The sequence below is a fragment of the Aotus nancymaae genome, unplaced genomic scaffold (assembly GCF_030222135.1).
Source record: "Aotus nancymaae isolate 86718 unplaced genomic scaffold, 86718_ANA_hifiasm-v0.15.2.pri h1tg000028l, whole genome shotgun sequence".
Classification (NCBI taxonomy): domain Eukaryota; kingdom Metazoa; phylum Chordata; class Mammalia; order Primates; family Aotidae; genus Aotus; species Aotus nancymaae.
Window position 1 is genome coordinate 30,050,324 of NW_026988441.1, and position 23,731 is coordinate 30,074,054.

Genomic DNA, 23,731 nt, shown 5'->3' on the forward strand with positions numbered 1-23,731 from the left:
TTTTCTTGGGAACCCAGGAGGAAGGGCTGACATCGACTCCCTGAGACTAGACAGCGCGCAGCCCCTAGGTGAGATGAGCTCAGAGTCAGCAGGGGGCCTGGTGGGCTTGCCATACCTGGCTGGGGGGACAGGGCAGGGGCACCACTCAAGTTCCAAAGAAGCCACTTGAGGAATAGTAAAGGAAATGCTGGTGTGTGCTCATTCAGGGCACATGTGGAGCTCGTCAGTGGGAGCCAAGGCCACTCTGTAGAAGCTTGGGAGGCTGGGGCGATTTCCAAGGCATCCACATGTACTGCCTATGTGGCCTTTCTAAGGGGGAGGTGGGTCTGTCCCTATCCTAGATTAGCCAGGCAGGGGGCAGGGCTCCAGTCTCCAGCGCCGTTCTTGTGCCCATCAGCCACCAGGGTGCAGGAGGCTGGCTCAGTCTGCAGTTCTTCTGTTCTTGTGACTTAAACGGTACATTCCACACCATTTCTCTCACACTGGTTTCTCTCTCCCTCTACGTAGGTCCTGCCTAATCATTGGACACGGACTCTTAATAAAACGGTCTTCAGTTCCAGATTCCTTCCCAGCAAGCTATAGCTTAAGTCCATTTTCTTCCGTGAAAGGGACAGGACTCCATCAAGTTATGGAATTCCTCAGAGCCCTGGGCCTGTCCCCCGGGGTGGATTAGTCATGTCCAGCAGCACACGCCTAGTCCCGCCTTCGGGAAGGCTGCCTGCCTGGCCAGCTGCCCGAGCCTCCCTGTGTAAAGACTGCCTGGCTGTCCTGCCCAGCCTCCCTGGTCATCTGGGGTCTTCTGGGTGGGTGGCATCTCCTGGAGGGTGATGACAATCCCCCACACATGCATTCATGTGGTGCTGCTCTGTGTACAGAGCCAGACCCCAACTATGTTTTCTCTCTTTGTCCCGTCCCTCTTTTTCTGGGACTTTGAACCCTAACTGCTTCCCTCCTGAACCTCGCAGTGACATTAGCCCAGGAGAGCTCTTGTTCAGTGTGAGGAAGAACACTCTGACCTCTAGAGCTGTCCCAGATAAGGAGTGGGGAGCTTTAGAGGTAAGGCCTCGAGACCCTGGAAGGCTCAGTGGGGCTCTTCCCACAGCATGCTTCTCACTGATACCCTATGAGGCTTGAGCCACAGCTGACTCTCAGCCTTTTGGAGTCTTTCCTCCTCTGTCTCCACTGTTCCCATGCATTTCCAAAAGCTTAAGTTGCCTGATGGGCATTTCCCCAGTTTCTTTGGCCTCCCTCTTCTCAAGTCACATAGGGAAAGTCCCTCCTGGAACCAGGCTGCAGTGTGCAGGACCTGCCAGGCAGGCACTGGTGATAGGCCTCGGGCCCACTATCCCCCTGCCACCCCACCTCACCTCTCTCCTTTAGAGGGGGCGGATCTGGGCTGGTGGACCAGGACTGCCCTGTGGACACCTCTGATTGGTGTTAGCAGTGTGAACATTTTCCTGGTCTTCAGTACCTTAGAATGACGACAGTCCCTGGGATTGGGGCAGACGAGGGTGGCCACATCATCCAAGCCCTCCCAGAGGCACTGAATAGACTTTTTCGCTCTAAAAATAAATACCGGCCCTTTTTTGGTCACAAATCTAGCATCTCAGCAGAAAACTGCCTGATGTGAAAAGTCCCTTAAGGAACTGCATCTGTGTTTCAGGGCCTTTTCATTTTTTCTCCTTTTTTAAAGTGTAGTTTGTGGGTGCTTCTTAAAGGTCTGCCTTCTTCTGGAACTAGAAGTGGGCTGGTCGCCATGGGCAGGCCCTCGGGTGCAGGCTCCCCATCCGCCTGGGAGCCCTGGCAGCTCTCCCCAGCTCCTTGGGCTTCAGCAGCTGCAACTGCCCCAAATTTGCCGTGGAAGCAGAGGCTAGCCTTGGCCTCACCGGAGCCTCCCAGGGCCCTGCGTTGATGCTCAGGAGTTCCTGGACTGCTCTTGATCCTCTCTGGGCATCCAGCTTCCAGTTAAGCTCTGTTTGCCAAACCAACTATTCTGAGCTGCCCTTTGGCCTGCGCCTGATGTGTTCCCATTGCAGCCCAGCCTGGCTGGGACAGGAGCAGGCGGGAAAGCCTTCATGCCCAGAGATTCCCATAGGACAGTTGGGGAGCTGCTGGCATTGTCTTTCTGGGAAGATTCTGCTTTCTTGGACCAATTGGCAGCCTGGATTCCCAATGTAGGGCCTGCGTGCTGCCCCTGCTGCCACCACCTGCACCCACCCCCGCCCCCACACACACACACAACTTGCGTGTGTGTGCACATGGGCCATAGCCACAGGCCAGCTCTCCTTCATGGTCCCTGTCCTTCTTGCCTATGGGGCTTCCATGTGGCAGAGAATGCTCAGGGCTCGTTGAACTTGAAAGCTCATTAGACAAGCTGTCACCTTTGCTTGGTGCCCCAGGAACAGAGCCAGAGAGAACAGTGCCCACTCACTTCTCCGTGTTGGCAGCCTCCTGTGCAGGAAGTGCCAGCCAGGTCTCGACGCACCAGCTGGCCATGGGTCCTGAAGAGGGGTGTGAGGTAGCTGCTCAGTGCAGGCGGAGACTCTTCTCCTCTGCCCTGACCTTACCCTCCATCCTGTCTCCTTCACTGGAGTGGGTCTGGGGGGTGGGCGGATCAGTGTTTTAATCGGATTTTACAAAAACATTTTATTTCTTTGTACAATTACCATCCTATGTAAAGATGAAATTTGTGTTGAGTTGAAGATTGTCATGGAATAAAGATCACACCATACTTGAGGCCATCTTCATGTAACCCTTTCTAGAGAGTTTTGTGTGGGGGTGTCTTGGGGCTGGTGTGTTGTGAAGCTGTGCACTTCCTGTCTTGTCTTTTACTGGTAACTGACAGGCTCAGACCATGTGGGCCAGATGGGGCTACCTCTACCAGCAGCCCCTTTAGTCGTCTGGTCCTGGCGTCTGCCATGTGCCTCCCACCTTCTCTCCCCAACTCTCTAGGCCCTGACTGGGGGCCCCAGCACTTGCAAGGGGCCCTGGAGACAAGTCCCCAGGATACTCCCTGTGGCCTTTCAAAGGCAACTGACATGCCCCTGGAACCCCCACAGGCCCTGCTGCACTTTGTCCCTACATCTCCTGTGGGCCTGTGCTCACAGCCTGCAGGAAGACTGTGAGGGATTAGAGTGACCATCCCTCTTTTACAACAGAAAAAACAAGATTCCTTCCAAGGCCACGAGACAGCAGGCGAGCCTCGGCCTGTCCTTCCCCTCCACACACACTTTCTCCCTCAGCTCTGCGTTTGGGCACATTCCTGAGGCTTCTCCTAGTCAGACTTCACACGGTGGCCCTGCTTCTTCCCCCTGACTTGCCCTTCCTGCCCCAGATCCTCTCCAAGGCATGCCCCCAGACACCATGGCTCCATCACCTCCTCATGCTGGCATTAGTGCTGGAAGAGAAGCCCTGGCCTTTTCTTCCCACTTCCCTAGTGTGCAGGGTTCTCCTGGTCCTGGGGCCGCCAACCTCTGCAGCCAGTGCTCTTCCCCCTGCACCACAGCAGTCAGATGCCCCATTGCCCTGACCCTGCAAATCTACCCAAGGTGTCCCTTCTGGCACGTCTCACCCACAACAGTATCCCTCTCATGAGATCATACTCTGACCCAGCGTGTCCCGAGCCCCATATGAAGGTTTGAGGCGGGGCCCCAGTATCCCCAGTTGCAACCCCTGGCCATTTGTACGAGAACGTGTGTCTGTAGCTGCTGAGGTCTGTGTCTGTGTCTTGTCTCACGTGGAATGGTGAGCTCTTACCAGGGCACAAGGTCCTTCCCCATCCCTTTTGATGGCATGCTGCACTGAGGGTCACATGCCTCGCAGAAGCTTAGTGTGGCCCTCCACGAAGCAGATCCAAGTGGAAGGACCCGCAGTTTGGACAAAGCTGTGTCCTCCAACACAAGCAGCAAGAGGCAGCACCCTGGCAAGGAGCTCAGGTGAAGCCAGGCAGTGCACAAGGTGCTTCTCAGTGACAGGAATCCAAAAGGCGCCATACCATGGGCTCCGCCTCCCATTCAGTGGCTGGCGACTGTGTAACCTTTCAACTTGTGAGCGCTGGCCAGGGCTCACATCCTCATCCTGGGCTTGTACACCATTCGTGTTTGGCGAGGGGACGTCCAGCTGGCAAAAGTCCCTTGGTGTAAATCTCGGGGTGGAGACAGAGGTGGGTGCTCTGGCTCTCGAGTACACCTCGAAGGAGCAGACACACCCTGAACCTATCCACCCCGCTGTGGTGCCGAGCAGTCGGCCCACAGGAGCAAGGGCACATGCTGCCTTCTGTGTGCAGCACAGTGACTGTGTCCCAAGGCAGGGACTTCTGAGGTCCGTCTACCCCTTTAGTTGCTGGTCGTTTCCAGGGGGACACCCTGCTCCTTTTTTTCCTCCCAGGACTGGGCCCTCTGCGTTCTCCCTTGCTGATAAGTTCCTCACCGTGCTCTGCCTCTCTCAGCCCCAGCTGAGCTTCTCTGCTTCCCCTGGAGGATGGAAAGGAGTAGGCCTCAAGGGCCATGCAGTTGGGGGTCCCTGAGTAGTTGCTTTTTAGCCATGTGACCATAGATAAGTCCCCTCCCTTCTCAGAGCCCCACTTTTCTCAACTGTCAGATGAATGTGATCATTGCAGCCATCATAGGTTGTTCAAAAACAGGTTGCTGTCCAGGCCAGGCGCTCTGTCACTATAGTGAGTGACTGGCCTGTGGGTAGTGGGAGGTGTTGGGCAAGGAGGTCTCAACTTCCCGTGTGGCCGTGGTGGTCTGAAGCTTGGCAGGGGAGGCTTTTTCGGGCACAGTCCCCGCTAGGAAAAGCTGCAGGCAAGTGGGTAGGTGATGCCTTGCATGTCTCTCCCTCCTTTTAATGACCAACTCATCGCTCATCAAACCCAGCTGCCCTCTCTCAGGGTCACCGGTCCTTCTCCTGAACGTGCCCTGTTTTCTCCTCTTTCTCCATCCAAGGCCAGCTCACTCATCTTCTCCCCCAGAGCCTCACTACCTTCTCTTTTCCTCTGCAGAGATGGCTCCGAAGTCAAAAAAGAAGGGGCACCCCGGGAGGGAGCAGAAGAAGGTACATGGGCTCAGGGGCATCCTCCATTAGGTGGGACGTTGGGTCTGCCTTGGCCGATTCTGCCTGGCTGACGTCAGCCTGTCTGTCTCTCTGTTTGCAGCACCATCACCACCACCATCAGCAGATGCAGCAGGCCCCGGCTCCTGTGCCCCAGCAGCCGCCCCCGCCTCCCCAGCAGCCCCCACCGCCTCCACCTCCGCAGCAGCAACAGCAGCCGCCACCCCCCGCCTCCCCCGCCCTCCATGCCGCAGCAGGCAGCCCCGGCGATGAAGTCCTCGCCCCCACCCTTTATCGCCGCCCAGGTGCCCGTCCTGGAGCCCCAGCTCCCAGGCAGCGTCTTTGACCCCATCAGTCACTTCACCCAGCCCATCCTGCACCTACCGCAGCCTGAGCTGCCCCCTCACCTGCCCCAGCCGCCTGAGCACAGCACTCCACCCCATCTCAACCAGCACGCAGTGGTCTCTCCTCCAGGTGAGCCATGGCCTGCCTTAGTATGGGCTGAGACCCTTTCCCACCTAGGTTCTCCCATGCGGTGCCCGAGCACTGTGGCTGGGCGGCCTCTTAGCCTCAGCTGCTCTGGTCTCTAGTGGGCAGGTCCACAGCTTCTCAGGGCCATCTTGGAAGTTAAAGGAGATGCCTCAAGACAGGTTCTGCGTGGAGTGGAGTTATTAACACGTTGCTTCAGAAGATTTTTGCTTTTGTTTTAAACACCTGAGATCATTTGTGTAACAATCTAGAAGATTTTGACTCAGTTCTCTTGCTGGGCCAGGCGTCTGTTAGATGAGAAAAGCTGGGACCCCTCTGCAGCTTTTCTCATGAGGGGTTGGGGCATGCACTCATGCTGATGGGATTCCTCCCATGAAGCCTGGACAGCATGCACTTGGGGGATACGGGGACAGGGCCACCTTCCTGGGGCCTGGGGAACAACTGGGCAAGTGAGTGACGGAGCTCTGACTGAGGCCTGAAGGGCCATTGTGAACATGGGGAGCAGGAGCTGGGGCACAGAGCACAGGGCAGGATGATACTGCCCTAGAGCCCTCTCTGAAAACTGCTTCTGTTCTGGAGTTTGTGGGAGGCCACAGTCGGGGAGAGAGCGCCAGTTGGAGGGAGGCCAATAGGAGGCCACTGGAGTCCAGATGAGGTCAGGATGGAGCAGAAAGACCAGGCTAGGGCCACGGGTGCTCAGGCCTCATTGCCTTGGTTCTGTGTCCTTCCAGCTTTGCACAACGCACTGCCCCAGCAGCCATCACGGCCCAGCAACCGAGCTGCTGCCCTGCCTCCCAAGCCTGCCCGACCTCCAGCCGTGTCACCAGCCTTGACCCAACCACCTCTGCTTCCACAGCCCCCTATGGCCCAGCCCCCACAAGTGCTGCTGGAGGATGAAGAGCCACCTGCCCCACCCCTCACCTCCATGCAGATGCAGCTGTACCTGCAGCAGCTGCAGAAAGTGCAGCCCCCTACGCCACTACTCCCTTCTGTGAAGGTGCAGTCCCAGCCCCCACCCCCCCTGCCGCCCCCACCTCACCCCTCTGTGCAGCAGCAGCTACAGCAGCAGCCACCACCACCACCCCCACCCCAGCCCCAGCCCCCACCCCAACAGCAGCATCAGCCCCCTCCACGGCCCGTGCACTTGCAGCCCATGCAGTTCTCCACCCACATCCAACAGCCCCCCCAACCCCAGGGCCAGCAGCCCCCCCACCCTCCACCGGGCCAGCAGCCGCCCCCACCGCAGCCTGCCAAGCCTCAGCAAGTCATCCAGCAGCACCACCATTCGCCCCGGCACCACAAGTCGGACCCCTATTCAACTGGTAAGTAGCCCACACCCGTGGTCTCTAGGGAGGCTGATGCTGGGCCTGTAGTTTTGTCCTCAGGGAGCTGGAAGGGTTAACTCATGCTTCAGGCTGCAGTGGGTTCAGAGCTGAGCCTCAAAGTCTCTGGCTGGTTGGAGGGGGACCTGGAAGGATCATTGGTGCTTCCTGCAGTGTGTTTATCAGGTGTCTGTCTTGCTTGTGAGCCGAGATGACTCAGAAGCAGGCCCCTCTTGCCCCTGTCTTACAGTCAGGAGCACGACAGTGCTAGGTGACTCCTCACTAGGTGGGGAAGCTAGGAGCCCAGGCAAGGCACCTGATCCACCTCTGGGGGTCAGGGTATGCTTCCAGGAGGCGATGATTACAGATAGCAGCCGACGTAGAAAGCAGGGTGAGGAATAAGGTTCAGGGGGAGCCGGAACCATGATGGGGAGCACTGAGCTGGAAGCTCAGATGCAGCTCAGAGCCTGCCTGGGAGCTGACCTCATTGCCTGCTCTCAGCCTCCAGTCCAATCCAGGCCACCCTTTTCTCATCAACAGCATTGGTCAAGCCACACCCTCTTGCCTTTCCTGGGCTCTTGTTTAAATGTCAGTAATCAAAATGTCCTGGCTGGCTCCTGCAGGGGAACGTTCCAGTCATTGCCTCCTGATGTGGTGCTGCAGGGTCAGGGTGGAGGGTCCTGGCCTCAGCAATGTAGATGTGCCATCTGTCTTGGGCGTACCAGGTGCTGATGGGTGCAGGCCAGGCATGGTGGCTCATGCCCAGAATCCCAGTACTTTGGGAGGCCGAGGCGGGTGGATTACAAGGTCAGGAGTTCATGACCAGCCTGACCAAGATGGTGGAACCTTGTCTCTACTAAAAATACAAAAATTAGCCGGGCGCAGTGGCAGGCACCTGTAGTCCCAGCTACTTGAGAGGCTGAGGTAGGAGAATCACTTGAACCTGGGCATCAGAGGTTGCAGTGAGCCGAGATCGTGCCACTGCACTCCAGCCTGGGTAACGGAATGAGACTCCATCTCAAAAAAAAAAAGTTGCCAGGTGCCAAGTGGATCGCTGTATGCCCTGAGCCAAGAACAGCTGTCTGTCCTCCCTGGGAAACACTGGTGTTGGGTCTGCTGGCTGTGCCTGTTCTCACACAAAGCAGAGCCAATCTCCTGTTGCGGGTGATAGACAGGGGATGCAAGGCATTTCGAAGAGCCAGGCTTAGGGTGGACCCTCCGCCTACAGGTACTGAGGCAGGTCTCCAGCCAGCTCTAGTTTAGGCCCTGGGGCCTTCGGGCCAAAAGTCAAGTTGTTAGACTCCCAAAGAGACTTAACAGGCATCCCTCAGCCCACAGCCAGCTTTCAGGAGCCATCCCTGAGCCACCCTCTGAACCCACCAGCAGGCAGGTGGTTTCTATAAACCACAGCATCCAGAGCCTTCTGTTGCCCAGATCAGCCTCAACAGGTGCTACTGAAGGCGCTTCCTAGATGAGTGGGAAGCTGCTGCAGTCGCATGTCTGTGGATCCCTGGCAGGCTGGGCCTGGGGCCCTCCAGCAGTGCATGGGGATGGCAGTGCCCAGAGTGGTTCTGTTGTGCTGGAATTGGAGGAGACATCAGGGCCAGCAAAACCAGCCACACAGAGCAGAGGGCCACAAGGACAGGGTGGGCCTAGACACCATGTGGGCTCCAGCAGGCTACAAGATGTCTTCTGGCGTTAGAAGTGGGTCCTGGCTCTAGGGAGGCTGGAGGGTCCACCACACCTGGGGCATTGTGGTCTGCTCCAGGCCTACGAAAATAGGTGCCTCCAGCCAGTAGGGCTCATGGAAATCCCAAGGGTATCTGTGCTGGCGGACAGTGAAAGGAGATGGGTGTGAGGCCAGGCTGGGAGCAGAAGCTTTGCAGAGAGGCAACCTTTTGTGTGGACAGTGTGGCTTGTCCTAAGCTAGAGCTAGTCAAGGGGCAGTGAGGCCCCTTGCCTGCAGGGATTCCAACAGAGGGAGGGCATGTGTTGGATGGGCAGGACTCGGCTTCTCCAGCTCGCAGTCCTGAGGTGCTGGCTCACTGTGATTCAGGGCCCAGTAGTCCCTGTGTCTGCTGGATCCCTCCCAGCCTTGGGCTGGATGCAGGTGGCAGGCTGGCCCATTTCCTAAAAGACAGCTCCAGGCCCTGTTTTGCCTGCTCCCCACTTGGCCCAGTTAGAGGCCAGTTCCAGGCTTCCGCCTTCTGTGGGGCATGCAGGCTGAGTGGGGAATAGGACCATGGGGAGGGTCCTGAGGTTCCCCACCCCCAAGACTGGGTTCTTCATCCCCTGTTACCATCCAGGTGGGCCAGGCTAGTTGGTGGGAACCCAGGCCGAACTCCGTGGGGTTAAAAAGTATTAGGGCCCAGGCCCTGCTAAGCCCACATGTGTCAGGATCTGAGTTTTCCACAGTGTCCCGGGTGGTTCTGATGCACACAGGAGGTTTAAACACCAGGCCTGGTGCCACAGGGCTCCAGAAAGCCCTGCTGCGCACTAAGTTTAAGGATATGACTTAGGTCCCATGTGCAGGGGGACATGGGGCACTCAGCTTTTTGGGGGAGAGGTCATGTCCTCACCAGGCCCAGTCACTTGCATGGGTCTTCACTCTTTGAGCTGGGCTGATGGACCCTTGCCCCTGGGCCTGGGCATTCACATGCAGGTTCTTCATCCAGCCCATCTTTTCCTTCCCGACAATTCTCTCAAGGCCCAAGTGGCCCAGGGGTGGCAGCTCTAAGCCAGCCCCATAACACATTCCTTGTCCCCTCTCCTAGGTCATCTCCGCGAAGCCCCCTCCCCGCTTATGATACATTCCCCCCAGATGTCACAGTTCCAGAGCCTGACCCACCAGTCTCCACCCCAGCAAAACGTCCAGCCTAAGAAGCAGGTAACGGGCAGGGCTGGGCCACAGCCCCCAGAGCCAGGCGTGGGCCGGGGCCAGGGGTGCCTGCCCACCTCACCGGCCGCTGTGCCTGTGCCATCCCAGGAGCTGCGTGCGGCCTCCGTGGTCCAGCCCCAGCCCCTGGTGGTGGTGAAGGAGGAGAAGATCCACTCACCCATCATCCGCAGCGAGCCCTTCAGCCCCTCGCTGCGGCCGGAGCCCCCCAAGCATCCGGAGAGCATCAAGGCCCCCGTCCACCTGCCCCAGCGTGAGTGCCCTCCCCGCCCACAGCCAGGGCTCAGGCCCCCAGGCCCATGTTGGACGTGACCTCGCTGTGGGGCTGGTGGACCGTGCCCCGCCGGGGTGAGGTGGGCCTGGGTCTACCATCTGTGTTTATGTTCCAGGGCCGGAGATGAAGCCTGTGGATGTTGGGAGGCCTGTGATCCGGCCCCCCGAGCAGAACGCACCACCACCGGGGGCCCCTGACAAGGACAAACAGAAACAGGAGCCGAAGACTCCGGTTGCCCCCAAAAAGGTCGGGAAGGGAGGGTGCCATTTGCCCCTTGACCCTGGAGGGTGCTATGCTGGGCATGTCCCCTGCCATGCCCTTTGGACACGTCCCCCTGCCATGCCCTTTGGACACGTCCCCTGCCATGCCCTTTGGACACGTCCCCCTGCCATGCCCTTTGGACACAGCAGGCCCCTAACCCACCCTAATCTCTCGGTTCTGCAGGACCTAAAAATCAAGAACATGGGCTCCTGGGCCAGCCTAGTGCAGAAGCATCCAACCACCCCCTCCTCTACTGCCAAGTCATCCAGTGACAGCTTCGAGCAGTTCCGCCGCGCTGCTCGGGAGAAGGAGGAGCGTGAGAAGGCCCTGAAGGCTCAGGCTGAGCACGCTGAGAAGGAGAAGGAGCGGCTGCGGCAGGAGCGCATGAGGTGGGCGAAGGCTCTGGGCAGGGTATGGGGACGCCTGGGGCCACACAGGTCCCCAGGCTGACCAGGACCCTCTGCCCAGGAACCGAGAGGACGAGGATGCGCTGGAGCAGGCCCGGCGGGCCCATGAGGAGGCACGCCGGCGCCAGGAGCAGCAGCAGCAACAGCAGCAGCGCCAGGAGCAACAGCAGCAGCAGCAACAACAAGCAGCCGCAGTGGCTGCCGCTGCCACCCCCCAGGCCCAGAGCTCCCAGCCCCAGTCCATGCTGGACCAGCAGAGGGAGTTGGCTCGGAAGCGGGAGCAGGAGCGAAGACGCCGGGAAGCCGTGAGTCTGGGGGCCTGGTGGGGACCCCTGTGTAAGGGTTAGCCCCTGGGGAAGCTGGTAAGTGGGGACTGGAGCCGGGACAGGGAGGGGCAGTGGGGAAGCCCAGGCCCTGCCGGCCGGCATGCAGTCCTCTGGGCTCAGGTGTAGGGGCCTGAGTGCTGTATCGAGGTGGTGCTGTGAGGGCTCAGCCCTGGGGAGGGCTTGGAACTTCGGGGTGGCTAGGTTATTCTCCTGACTCCTTCCTTTCTCCTCCAGATGGCAGCTACCATTGACATGAATTTCCAGAGTGATCTATTGTCAATATTTGAAGAAAATCTTTTCTGAGAGCACCTAGGTGGCTTCTGACTTTGATTTTCTGGCAAAACGTTGACTTTCCATAGTGTTAGGGGCGGCAGTGGAGGTAGGGGCAGCGGCCAGGGGACATCTCCGGGCCTGGCCCTCCTGCATGCTATGCCCGGGGCTGGCCTGACGGGCAGCTGAGGATCGCAGAGCCTGTCTGCCTTACGGACAGCCGGACAGACGTCCTGCCACCTACCCCGCACAGGACGTCTGCTCAGCGCACGCCTCGTTATGAGCAAGTGCCGGCTGGACCCAAGCCCTGCATCCCCACATGCGGGGCAGAGGCCCTTCTCTCCGCCAGATGTCTACACAGTATACACAGGACATCGTTGCTGTCGCCACCGTGACTGGTTTTCTGTCCCCAAGAACCTGACATTCGTGACGTCCTGCCCGCCAGGAGTCCTTCCCCACACCCCAGCCATCGCCGCCCGCTCCCAGGAGGCCAGGGCAGGCCCGAGTGGGCTGGAGGTGGGTGAGGCCAGCCCACCCCCTCGCTGGCACTGACTTTGCCTTGAACAGACCCCCCCAACCCTCCCCCACAAGCCTTTAATTGAGAGCCGCTCTCTGTAAGTGTTTGCTTGTGCAAAAGGGAATAGTGCCATGGAGGTGTGTGTGTCCATGGCATCCAGAGCGAGGCGGCTGTCCCATGTGGGCAGGCCTTGCCCGGGGAGTGAGGCCACCAACCAAAGTCAGTTCCTTCCCACCTGTGTTTCTGGTTTTGTTTTGTTTTTTGTTTGTTTGTTTTTTTCCTATATATATTTTTTGTTGAATTCTATTTTATTTTTAATTATCTCTTCTCCAGACACAATGGCACTGCTTATCTCTGAAATGGTGTGATCGTCTCCTCATTGAGCGGCGGCTGCCACCGCGCTGTGGGTAGTGTGTGACCGTGGCTGTACTGTATAGTGAACATAGTTGGCATATCTTTGTTTGAAGTTTGTTGGTGACTCCACCAAACTGGTGTAAAAAAAAGAAAAAAAGCTCAAAAAAATCCACAAAAAAGACAAAACACAAAAAAATCCTGCCTATATTTTACTCAGTTTCAAACTTCATTAGTCTATTTTTAATTATAAAACCAGAAAGCTGCAATTTCTTTTCCTTCCCCTCCTCCCACCCCTCATTTGTTGGCTTGTTTTTTAATGTCAGATCTGTTTTGAGGTTTTGTTTTGTTTTGTTTTGTTTTGTTTTGTTTTAAACTGAGAAAGGAAGGGCCAAGGGATAAAGTGGGCACCGGGCCCTAGGGGCGCCACAGACTGAGGCAAAGATTCCCCCACCTGGCGCCCAACCCCGACCAGCGGCCGCTCGCTCCTGCCCATGCTTTTTTTTTTTTTTTTTTTTATAATTGGAGCCCTTGGTGAGGTTACGTGTGCCATGAGAACCCACTCTACACCACGACACTGGTGCCTCAGTGTTGGCCAAACTCTGGAGTCACTGACTGGTTTGACTTTCATACGGTGAATATGCATTTGGTCTGTACTGATCATGGAATAAACACATCTCTCTTTTTTAATGCTGGCGTCTCCCTGACATTTCTTTGTGAACCAATTGTTGCCTAGGCTAGGCCCAGGGGCCCACCCTGGACACCGGACCACCTCTGTACAAGAACTATCACCAGGAATTACCAGCCCCTCTCCTGTGGCCTATCTCTGCCTGCCCTGGGCAGGAGCCATGCAAGCTCATAGTGGCCACCTCAGGCTGAAGCTGTGACCAGAGCCAGGTACTCATCCTTGTGGACCCTGGCCAAGATGGAGGGTATGCTCCAGCAGAACCCTGGCCAAACTCCAGACAGTATTCTTCCCCTCCACCCTCCTTCATCCCATCCCCCACTCACCAAAGGACTCGGGTGACTTCCACCTTGCCTGCCTCGACCTAACTCTTTTCATTTAAGCTCAGGGTTAATCAGTTATTCTTAGAGAAATCTACATTCCCTACCCCCCATTAGAATCCTCACCCTGCCATGCACATACACACACATGCGCACATATTCCTGCCCAAGAAAGCCCACAGGTGGCTGCCCTCCCTGTGTGCCCACCTATACGCACATGCCCTAGCCACAAGGCACAGGTGATGCCCAACAAGAGCCCCTAAGATGTAAGATAAAAGTATATAATTTATATGTATGCAGAGACAAACTGAAACATTTCTAGCACTGTTTATTAACCTACATCCCAACTTTTCAACCTGAAAGGTCCTTTGTTGTCTTTGGATCTGCCAAACCTCCCTTCGAGGGTATTTAGGCCTCCAGCCAGAGCCCCCTCCTCCTCCTCAACGTCCCTGCCCACCCAGGCACTTCCTCAAAGACCTCTGTGCCACTTCAAGTGTGACATACTTAGGTTTTCGGGGTTTTTTCCATCTCATCCCATCCCCTCATTTTTGTTCCTGGTTTTGTTCAGACAGTTCCCCAGGCTGGGTCCAACTGCTGAACTGGAGTGATAGTTTGTCTGCACCTTCCTGCTGAAGATTTAACTCTGCCATGGCCTTCTCCACACCTCCCTGATGGGTGTTTCTCTAACTGGGTTGTACTTAGAACTGGGATCTATTTAGTTTCTCCAGCCATTTCCCAATCCTTCCCAAAGTACTAGAAACCTTAGTCCTATACCAGAGTAAGAGGTGTGTACAAGCCCCTACTGTACTGTATGCACGGATCGCTTGGCCAATAATTATGTCAGTGAATCTGAGACTTGTATTAAACACTTTAGACATTTGTAGAAGGGAATTCGTAGACTTTTCACTTATATATGAAAGGTTCTTTTTTTTGTGCAGTTCTCATTGCAAAAATAAACATTTGTACTGAATATAAAGTTACTCTCCTGTGACGGCTGTTGTCTTTTTGTTTGAGGGTAGACATGGGAGGAGTGGGGAGGTGAGGGCGTGGGTCAGTGATGTGTAGCAGAGGAAGAAGGGAGAGTCCTCAGGTGCCCACCAGCCATGCAGCCAGATTAGTGGAGTCAGGAGAGATCCTGGGAACATCAAATTGTCAGAACTGATTTAATGGAGGGTGTACAAGAAACAAGCTGGCCGGGTGCGGTGGCTCACGCCTGTAATCCCAGCACTTTGGGAGGCCGAGGCGGGTGGATCACGAGGTCAAGAGATGGAGACCATCCTGGGCCACATGGTGAAACCCCATCTCTACTAAAAAAAAATTTAGCTGAGCATGGTGGCACACGCCCCTAGTCCCAGCTATTTGGGAGGCTGAGGCAGGAGCATTACTTGAACCTGGGAGGCAGAGGTTGCAGTGAGCTGAGCTTGTGCTACTGCACTCCAGCCTGGCGCCTGGTGACAGAGTGAGACTGTCAAAAAAAAAAAGCTGCCAGGTGCGGGGGCTAACACCTGTAATCCCACCACTTTGGGAGGCCAAGGTGGGTGGATTGCTTGAGGTCAGATCCCTTAGAGACTAGCCTGGCCAACGTGGTGAAACCCCATCTCTACTAAAAAATACAAAAAAATTAGCCAGCTGTGGTGGTGCATACCTGTAGTCCTAGCTACTCTGGAAGCTGAGGCAGGAGAATCACTTGAACCTTGGAGGCAGAGGTTGAGTGAGCTGAGATCGCACCACTGCACTCCAGCTTGGGCAACATGGTGGAGACTCCCATCTCAGAAAAGAAAAGAAAAACCAAAGCTATGATGTAGGCTAATCACACAACAAAAGAAAGGTAGTGGTTAAGTAGTCCAGGGAAAACAAAAGTTTGTACACTATGGGCAATGTAATCATAGACGTCTACTCAGCTCTGAGATGCATTGTTTACTGAGGCAGAACATAAACCACTATTCACCTTTAAGTAGCAACTTCATGGACTTAATTATAATCCCAGGACAGTATAATGTTGAGCAGCTTTGACAGCACAAAGGTATATGGACAAAAGTGGGAGGTGGAAAGGGGCAGGAGGTGACAAGTGGAGTTTTATAAAGGAAGCTACCAGAGAAAAAGCATGTCCCGTACTGGGGTAGTGATGTGAGCAAGTCTGTGGCTAATGTCACAAATTGGTTAAGTCAAGAAACAGGCCAGGCATGGTGGCTCACACTTGTAATCCCACTTTGGAAGGCCGAAGCTGGAGGATTGTTTGAGGCCAGGAGTTTGAGAACAGCCTAGACAACATAGCAAGTCACCTCTATTAAAAGTTTTTGAGGCTGGGCACGGTGGCTCACACTATAATCCCAGCACTTTGGGAGGCCGAGGCAGGTGGATCACGAGGTCAAGAGATCGAGACCATCCTGGTCAACATGGTGAAACTCCGTCTCTACTAAAAATACAAAAATTAGCTGGGCATGGTGGTGCACGCCTGTAGTCCCAGCTACTCGGGAGGCTGAGGCAGAAGAATTGCTTGAACCCAGGAGGCAGAGGTTGCGGTGAGCCGAGATAGCGCCATTGCACTCCAGCCTGGGTAACAAGAGTGAAACTCCCATCTCAAAATTTAAAAAAAAAAAAAAAAGTTTTTGAAAAATTAGCTGAGTATGGTGACACCAGCCAGGAGTTTGAGACCAGCCTAGACAACATAGCAGGTCGTCTCTATTAAAAGTTTTTGAAAAATTAGCAGAGTGTGGTGGCACCAAATATAGTGTAGTCCTAAATATAGGTTTGAGAACAGGAGTTATAGGCTGCAATGAGCAATGATTGAGATCCCATCTGAAAAAAGAAAAAGAAAAACGAAAAAGCTAAAAATGTTCCAACGGCTGCTTCCGGGAGGAAGGGGAGGTGTAGCCACAGATAGCTGCCTTTTTCCCTACGTCTTTGTGGATGGCTGTTTAACAGGATGCATTGTTTCAGGCAAATGACTTCATCCTCGAAATTCAGGTTCATGTTCTGTATTACAGTGATGTGATACTACTACTTACATTTAATAGGGTTGCTATACGGGTTAAGTGATGGGTGTCCCTAAAATGTTCAAGGTTACCGGGAGAAGGTTGCAAAATAGGAGGAAGAAGCTGGCTTCTTGCAGGGACAGCAGGGCCGCAGGGCTCTGTGACTCTAGGCCCCATCACACCCGGCCCTGTCCCACTTCCTCTTTCGGCTAGAACCCTAGTCACTCAATAGGCCGGGTCCTCCTGGGGGAACCAGGCAGGCCCTCTAGGAAACAGGGTATCTCCGCCTCCTCTGCCCACTCTAGGAGCCTGGGCCTCAACACCTGTCGATTGGCTCGCGGGCCAGGACCTGTCGCTTGGACATCAGTGGCCGCCGCCGTCCAATCACAGACGTACAGGGGTGGTCCCGCTGGTCTGTTGGACCAACAGGAGGACGGCGCCGGGCCGAGGCAGCTGGACCCGCCGTTGGAACCAGAGCTGGGTAAAGTCAGTGCTGCTAGATCTTTGGAGCCAGACCAAGGGTAGGGTCCCGCGCCCCGGGGTAGGGAGCTCCAGGCGGGTAGCACCCGGGCCTCCCGAAGCCTCCTCGGTCTGCTAACACCGCCCGCGCCTCCCTTCTAGTCCTAGACCTGGCATTGCCTGTCCCTCTTCCGCTTCCGGGCCCGCCCGACCCGCCATATTAGGTTCCCACCCCGCCCTCGGCCTCATAGGCCTCCAGGCCGACCCTCAGCTCATTGGCCCAGGCTCCCGCCTTCTCCGCCCAATGTTAGGCCTCAACTCCTCTAGGCTCCACCCTCTCCCCGCCCACCCGCGTAAGCCACGCCTACCACCTCAACTCTTCCCTCTTTTCTGGCTTGTAGGCCACGCCTGCTCTGCATATGCCCGCCCCTCACTCCAGGTGCCGCCCACTTGACACAGGACCCCTTCCCAAGATTTGTCTGGACTCGGAATTGCCGTTTTTTTTTTGAGACGGAGTTTCGCTCTTGTTGCCCAGGCTGGAGTACAATGGCGCGATCTCAGTTCACTGCAATCTCCGCCTCCCAGATTCAAGCGATTCTCCTGCCTCAGCCTCCCAAGTAGCTGGGATTACAGGGGCCTGCCACCACACCCGGCTAATTTTGTATTTTTAGTAGAGACGGGGTTTCACCATGTTGGCCAGGCTGGTCTCAAACTCCTGACCACAGGTGATCCGACTGCCTCAGCCTCCCAAAGTGCTGGAATCACAGGCGTGAGCCCACGCGCCTGGCCCGGAATTGCCTTCTTTAGACCCGCACCCACCTACTGCGGAGTCCTGCTGGGTCCCGCCCCAACCCTAAGCCTCGCCCAAGCCCTTCTAGGCCCCGCTCATTTCTTTCCCACCTTTCCAACCCCTCCTTCTCCAGCTCCCGTACCCTAGCCTTGTTTCCCGCCCTTGTCGCGCCCAGGTGTTTACCTGGCACTCGGGTGAGTCATGCACTCCTGAGCTGCCCGCCTCTTCTCTCATCGAGTCCCACAAGCCCCGACAGCACGGAGGGGCGTGAGGCCAAAGGCGGTGGGCTCCTGAGCCCTGACGCCGCCTCGCCACTGCTGCAGGTACCCCCGGCCGGCAGCGAAGCTGTGGTCCCGGAGCGCGGCGACATGCCCGAGCTGGTGGTGACCGCGCTGCTGGCGCCGTCGCGCCTGTCGCTAAAGCTGCTGCGCGCCTTCATGTGGAGCCTCGTGTTCTCGGCGGCGCTGGTGGCCGCTGCGGTCTACGGCTGCATCGCGCTCACGCACGTGCTGTGCCGGCCCCGGCGCGGCTGCTGCGGGCGCCGCCGGAGCGCGCCCCCCGCCTGCCTGAGCGACCCCTCGCTGGGCGAGCACGGCTTCCTGAACCTCGAGGTGAGAGCACGGGGGGCGCCATCCGGGCTGCGGGGTCGCGTGGCGTCGAGGCGGTTCTAGCCTTGGGAGGGAGGGTTCCCCAGGCTTCAGGCCGTGCCCTCCCCCTAGAGCTCGGGCCTGCGTCTGCACTATGTCTCAGCTGGACGAGGCAACGGACCCCTCATGCTGTTTCTGCACGGCTTCCCTGAGAACTGGTATGTCTGGGACCCAGGGGCCTTGGGGTGCACGGGACTTGGCGGCAGGTGGAGCCCCGGCTCCCTAGAGGGAGGGAGGAGGCCTGCGTAAATCGGGACAGGCTGAACATAGAGGAGGACAGGGGTACTGAGCCAGCGTACCCAGGATCCCTAGGCCCTGAGGGATGGGACAAAGGGGTATTGAGGCTAATTAAGGCTCCCTGGATTCAGGGTGTAGCTGGCTTCAGCCTCAGTCTCTCCCTCTGCCTGGGATTCCCCATCCTCCTTTTAGGGAAAGTTTAGAGCAGGAAGGAAGGGTTGCCAATGGTCCCTGATGGGCGTAGGGTGCAGGTACAACCTGAAGGCCCTGACTCAATCTCCCTCCCTGGCCTGCCTGGCAGGTTCTCCTGGCGTTTCCAGCTCCGGGAGTTCCAGAGCCGCTTCCATGTTGTGGCTGTGGACTTGCGAGGCTATGGCCCCTCGGATGCACCTGGAGATGTGGACTGCTACACGACTGACCTGCTGCTGGCCGACATCAAGGATGTCATCCTAGGCTTGGGTGCAGACATACCCCCATCCTGGGCGTGGCCTCCCTCATCCCACACATCACACATACCCCGCTTTGTCCTTGCTGGGACCGACTTCCCCCACCCCTGCTTCAGCCCTACCTGGCACCTCACTGATACCAGCTCCTCGGATTCCCACAGGTTACTCCAAGTGCGTACTTGTGGCCCACGACTGGGGTGCCCTCCTTGCCTGGAATTTCTCCATCTACTACCCATCCCTGGTCGAGCGGATGGTTGTGGTCAGTGGTGCCCCCAAGTCGGTGTACCAAGGTGTGTGTGACAGACTGGGACGCTGGGATGTACTTGTGTGCAAGGGGGCAGGGGCGTGTATCTGTGTTTGCAATTCTGTGTATACCTGTCAACACATCAGGGGCAGTCATCCCCGGTCTTTTCCCTTGTGGAACTCCTCATTCAGAAATTAATGACACGCCAGGCTCAGTGGTTCACACCTGTAAACCCAGCCCTCTGAGAGGCTGAGGTGGGAGGATCACTTGAAGCCATGAGTTCAAGACCAGTCTGGTCAACATAGCAAGACCTGACCTGTCTCTACAAATTTTTTTTTTTAATTAGCCAGGCATTGGTGGTGCATGCCTGTAGTCCTAGCTACTCGGGAGGCTGACGTGGGAGGATTGCTTTTGCCCTGGAGTTTGAGGCTGTAGTGAGCTATGATCACACCACTGCACTCCAGGTGACAGAGCAAACCTGTCTCAAAAATAAATAAATAGGCCTGGCATGGTGGCTCATGCCTGTAATCCCAGCACTTTGGGAGGCTAAGGTGGGCAGATCACCTTGAGGTCGGGAGTTCAAGACCAGCCTGACCAACGTGGAGAAACCCCGTCTCTACTAAGAATACAAAATTACCCAGGCATGGTGGTGCATGCCTGTAATCCCAGGTACTGGGGAGGCTGATACAGGAGAATCTCTTGAACCCAGGAGGCGGAGGTTGCAGTGAGCTGAGATCACCCCATCGCACTCCAGCCTGGGCAACGAGAGAGAAACTCTGCCTCAAAAAAATAAATACATAAAATATGGCCAGGCACGGTGGCTCACGCTTGTAATCCCAGCACTTTGGGAGGCCGAGGCTGGTGGATTGCTTGAGGCCAGGAATTCAACACAGCCTGGCCAACATGGCAAAACCCTGTCTCTACTAAAAATACAAAAAAATTAGCCAGGCATTGTGGTGCATGGCTGTAGTCTCAGCTACTCGGGAGGCTGAGGCAAGAGAATCACTTGAACCTAAGAGACGGAGGTTGCAGTGAGCCAAGATCGCACCACTGCAGTCCAGCCCAGATGACAGAGTGAGACTCTGTCTCAAAAATAAAATAAAATAGTTCAGGTATGGTGGCTCACGCCTGTAATCTCAGCACTTTGGGAGGCTGAGGCAGGTGGATCATGAGGTCAGGAGTTCAAGACCAGCCTGGCCAAGTTGGTAAAACCCTGTCTCTACTAAAAATACAAAACACAAAAAATTAACCAGATGCGGTGGCAGGTGCCTATAGTCCCAGCTACTCAGGAAGCTGAGGCAGGAGACTTGAACTCTGGGAGTGGAGGTTGCAGTAAGCCGAGATCGTGCCGTTGCACTCTAGCCTGGATGACAGAGTGAGACTCTGTCTCAAAAAAATAAATAATAAATAAAATAAAAATCAATGACAATACACTTAGGAGTAATCCACATGCTTTTTAAGCACCTGTAGTAACAAGGAACGTATACACAGTAACCTACTTAAGGGTCCTGGGCTTATGAAAGGTTTTTCTTTTGCTTTGTTTTGAGACAGAGTCTTGCTCTGTTGCCTAGGGTGGAGTGTGGTGGCACGATCTCGGCTCACTGCAACCTCCACCTCCCGGGTTCAAGCAATTCTCCTGCCTCAGCTTCTCCAGTAGCTGGGATTACAGGCGCCTGCCATCACGCCCAGCTAATTTTTGTATTTTTAGTAGAGATGGGATTTCACCATGTTGGCCAGGCTGGTCTCGAACTCCTGACCTTGTGATCTACCCACTTCAGCCTCCCAAAGTGCTGAGATTACAGTCATGAGCCACCACACCCGGCATCCCCATGTTCTAGCTGGAGGAAACAGGCTGCGGAGGTTAATAATGTCTGTCATATCACCTGATGTTAATATGCAGTGTTATGGTCATAACTGTGCTCTCTCGTGTTGTTTTCTTTCCTTTTTTTTTATTTTTATTTTTCTGTGAGACAGAGTCTCACTCTGTCAGCCAGGCTGGAGTGCAGTGGTGCAGTGTTGGCTCACTGCCACCTCTGCCTCCCAGGTTCAAGTGACTCTCCTTCCTCAGCCTCCAGAGTAGTGGGGACTACAGACATGCGCCACCACGCCCAGCTAATTTTTGTATTTTTAGTAGAGACAGGGTTTCACTATGTTGGCCAGGTTGGTCTGTAACTCCTGACCTCAAGTGATTCACCTGCCTTGGCCTCCCAAAGGGCTGGGATTATAGGAGTGAGCCGCTGCGCCCGGCCTGTCATTGTTTACTTGTCTGTCTCCCCAGCTAGACTGTCAGCTCCCTGAGGGCAGGGAGTTTTTTGGTTTTTGGGTTTTTTTTTTTCTTTGAGACAGTCTTGCTCTGTGGCCCAGGGAGTGCAGTGCTGCAATCAAAGCTCACTGCAGCCTCAGACTCGGGCTCCAGCAGTCCTGCCATTTCAGCTTCCCAAGTAGCTGGGCCTATACGCACACATCACCACATCCTGCTAATTTTTAAAAATTTATTTTTTGTAGAAAGAGGGGTGTTATTAAGTTCCCTAGGATGAACAGGGAGTTTTGTCTGCCTCATTCACTGCTGTGTCTAGAACAAGGCCTTGCACACAGTAGTTGCTCAATAAATGTTAGCTGAATAAGGCAGAGGAAAGGCAACCTGCAGGGAATGCACACCAGTGGATATGGGGGTTCCTGGGAGATGTCCCCATTCTGTGAATAGTGACACATGGCGGGAGAGAATGTAGCTGGCGCCCAGGCCGGGAGGGGTGTCTAGTACCTTCACAGACTCAAGCAGGCAGCAGTGGCATTCCTGAGTCCTGTGTGCATGACCTGGGTGTGTGTAGGGGTGCAGGTGTGTGGGGCCACCCCAGGAGCAGGCCTCACATACTCTGCAGTTACCCTCCTGTTATCTGCGTGTGCCTGGGAGTCTATACAGTGTCCACACACAGGTGGACTCTTGAATCGCTCTCCCCCAACCCTCCCACCCCAGACTACTCCATGCGCCACCCTGGCCAGTTCTTCCGTTCCAACTACATGTTCCTGTTCCAGCTCCCCTGGCTGCCGGAGAAGTTGCTGTCTATGTCTGACTTCCAGGTACAGACAGGGTGGGTTGAGGGTGGGGAGAGAAGCAGGTTGGGGGTGGGCGGGCTGGGCACTGAAGCCAGAGTCCTGCTGTGTACCCAGATTCTGAAGACCACCCTCACCCACCGCAAGACAGGCATCCCATGCTTGACCCCCAACGAGCTTGAGGCCTTCCTCTATCACTTCTCACAGCCTGGTGGTCTCACTGGGCCCATCAACTACTACCGAAACCTCTTCAGGTGAGATCAGACACCAGGCATAAGCTCAGGAGATTTGCAGGGCAGGCAGGTGGGAGGTAGCCATCCTTCTGCCTGTCTGTCTTTCTTTCCTGGCCACAGGAACTTCCCCCTGGAACCCCAGGAGCTGGCCACACCCACTTTGCTGCTGTGGGGGGAGAAGGACATTTACTTTGAGCTGGGGCTGGTGGAAGCCATCGGCAGCCGCTTTGTGCCGGGCCGGTTGGAGGCTCACATCCTGCCAGGCGCAGGGCATTGGATCCCACAGAGCCACCCTCAGGAGATGCACCAGTACATGTGGGCTTTCTTGCAAGACCTGCTGGACTAGCGGCCCTTGCTGGCCTGCCCGGGAGACACGGATACTCAGGAAGGAACACACCCTCGTCATCTGCGTGTACCTGGGAGCCCATAGAATGTCCATACATGGGTGGACTCTTGAATCGCTCATGGGTATAGGATTCCTGGATCTCACACAAGTGTACCTATGACTGCTTTGGAACATACCAACCCCTGTGCTCACACACAGGCATGGATGAATGCATGTGTGACAAGCTCTGACCCTGGGTATGCCTCTCCTCCAGCAGAGCTAGATACTGGAACCAAGTGTCCCACCTCTCCCCTCCCTGGGGCCTCACTCTGCTCCTTGCCAAAGTCAGTCCCTGGAATAACTGCACAAACCTCAAACCCTGATCTTCCTGTCCCTGCTTTCCACCTCCTGCCTGGGTTTTCAGCTCAGTGCTACTCTAAATACGATCCTGCTGGGCGCATTTGGCTACTTCAGCTTAAAGGTATGTTAATAGAAATGAAATACAATGAAAATGCTCTGCTCAGTCACACCTGCTGTATTTCTTTTCTTTTTTTCTTTTTTTTTTTTAACTTGAGACGGAGTCTTGCTCTGTCACCCAGGCTGGATGGAGTGCAGTGGTGCAATCTCAGCTCACTGTAACCTCCACCTCCTGGGTTCAAGCAATTCTTGTGTCTCTGCCTCCCGAGTAGCTGAGACTACAGGCATGTCACCATGCCTGACTAATTTTTGTATTTTCAGTAGAGATGAGGGTTCACCATGTTGACCAGACTGGTATCGAACTGCTGACCTCAAATGATCCACCCACCTTGGCCTCTCACAGTGCTGGGATTACAGGCAGGAGCCACTGTGCTTGGCCACACCAGCTGTATTTGAAGTGCTCGATTGCCACATCAGTGAAGAACGTTCTGTTAGGCAGCGCTGATGAGGGTAATCCTAGCCTAAGAGCTGGGGGCCTCCCTGTCTGACTCCTGACAACCTCCCCAAGGGCAGACCCTCATCAGCAGACAGGTGGATGTGCAGATTCCTCTCCAGCCAGTCCCAGGGGAGCTCCCGCAATCCCCTTTCCTTAGCCACCCCCCACGACCCAAGACCTGGTCAGGTCAACTTCTCTCACCCCAGCCTAGGCTGGCCTGCTCCAGATCCCTGGGAAAACA

General features: G+C 55.7%; 2 protein-coding genes across 2 annotated transcripts in view; both read left to right on the forward strand.

The window, feature by feature from the left end:
* The window catches only part of BRD4 (bromodomain containing 4), a 95,008-nt gene extending 80,858 nt beyond the window's left edge, over nt 1-14,150 (forward strand). The window contains 10 exon segments of the mRNA XM_064381712.1: nt 5,003-5,055; nt 5,156-5,275; nt 5,277-5,526; nt 6,273-6,863; nt 9,638-9,750; nt 9,850-10,012; nt 10,149-10,279; nt 10,478-10,683; nt 10,763-11,006; nt 11,262-14,150. Coding sequence (XP_064237782.1) covers nt 5,003-5,055; nt 5,156-5,275; nt 5,277-5,526; nt 6,273-6,863; nt 9,638-9,750; nt 9,850-10,012; nt 10,149-10,279; nt 10,478-10,683; nt 10,763-11,006; nt 11,262-11,330 — 1,940 coding nt within the window. The 3' untranslated portion in view covers nt 11,331-14,150.
* Nucleotides 14,151-17,541: 3,391 nt separating this feature from the next.
* Nucleotides 17,542-23,242, forward strand: EPHX3 (epoxide hydrolase 3). The gene is made up of 7 exons (XM_012457773.2): nt 17,542-18,005; nt 18,114-18,199; nt 18,580-18,737; nt 18,886-19,014; nt 21,943-22,046; nt 22,137-22,273; nt 22,373-23,242. Exons 1-7 carry the CDS (start codon nt 17,763-17,765, stop codon nt 22,596-22,598), a joined length of 1,083 nt encoding a protein of 360 aa, XP_012313196.2. The 5' UTR covers nt 17,542-17,762; the 3' UTR covers nt 22,599-23,242.
* The last annotated feature ends 489 nt before the right edge of the window (nt 23,243-23,731 follow it).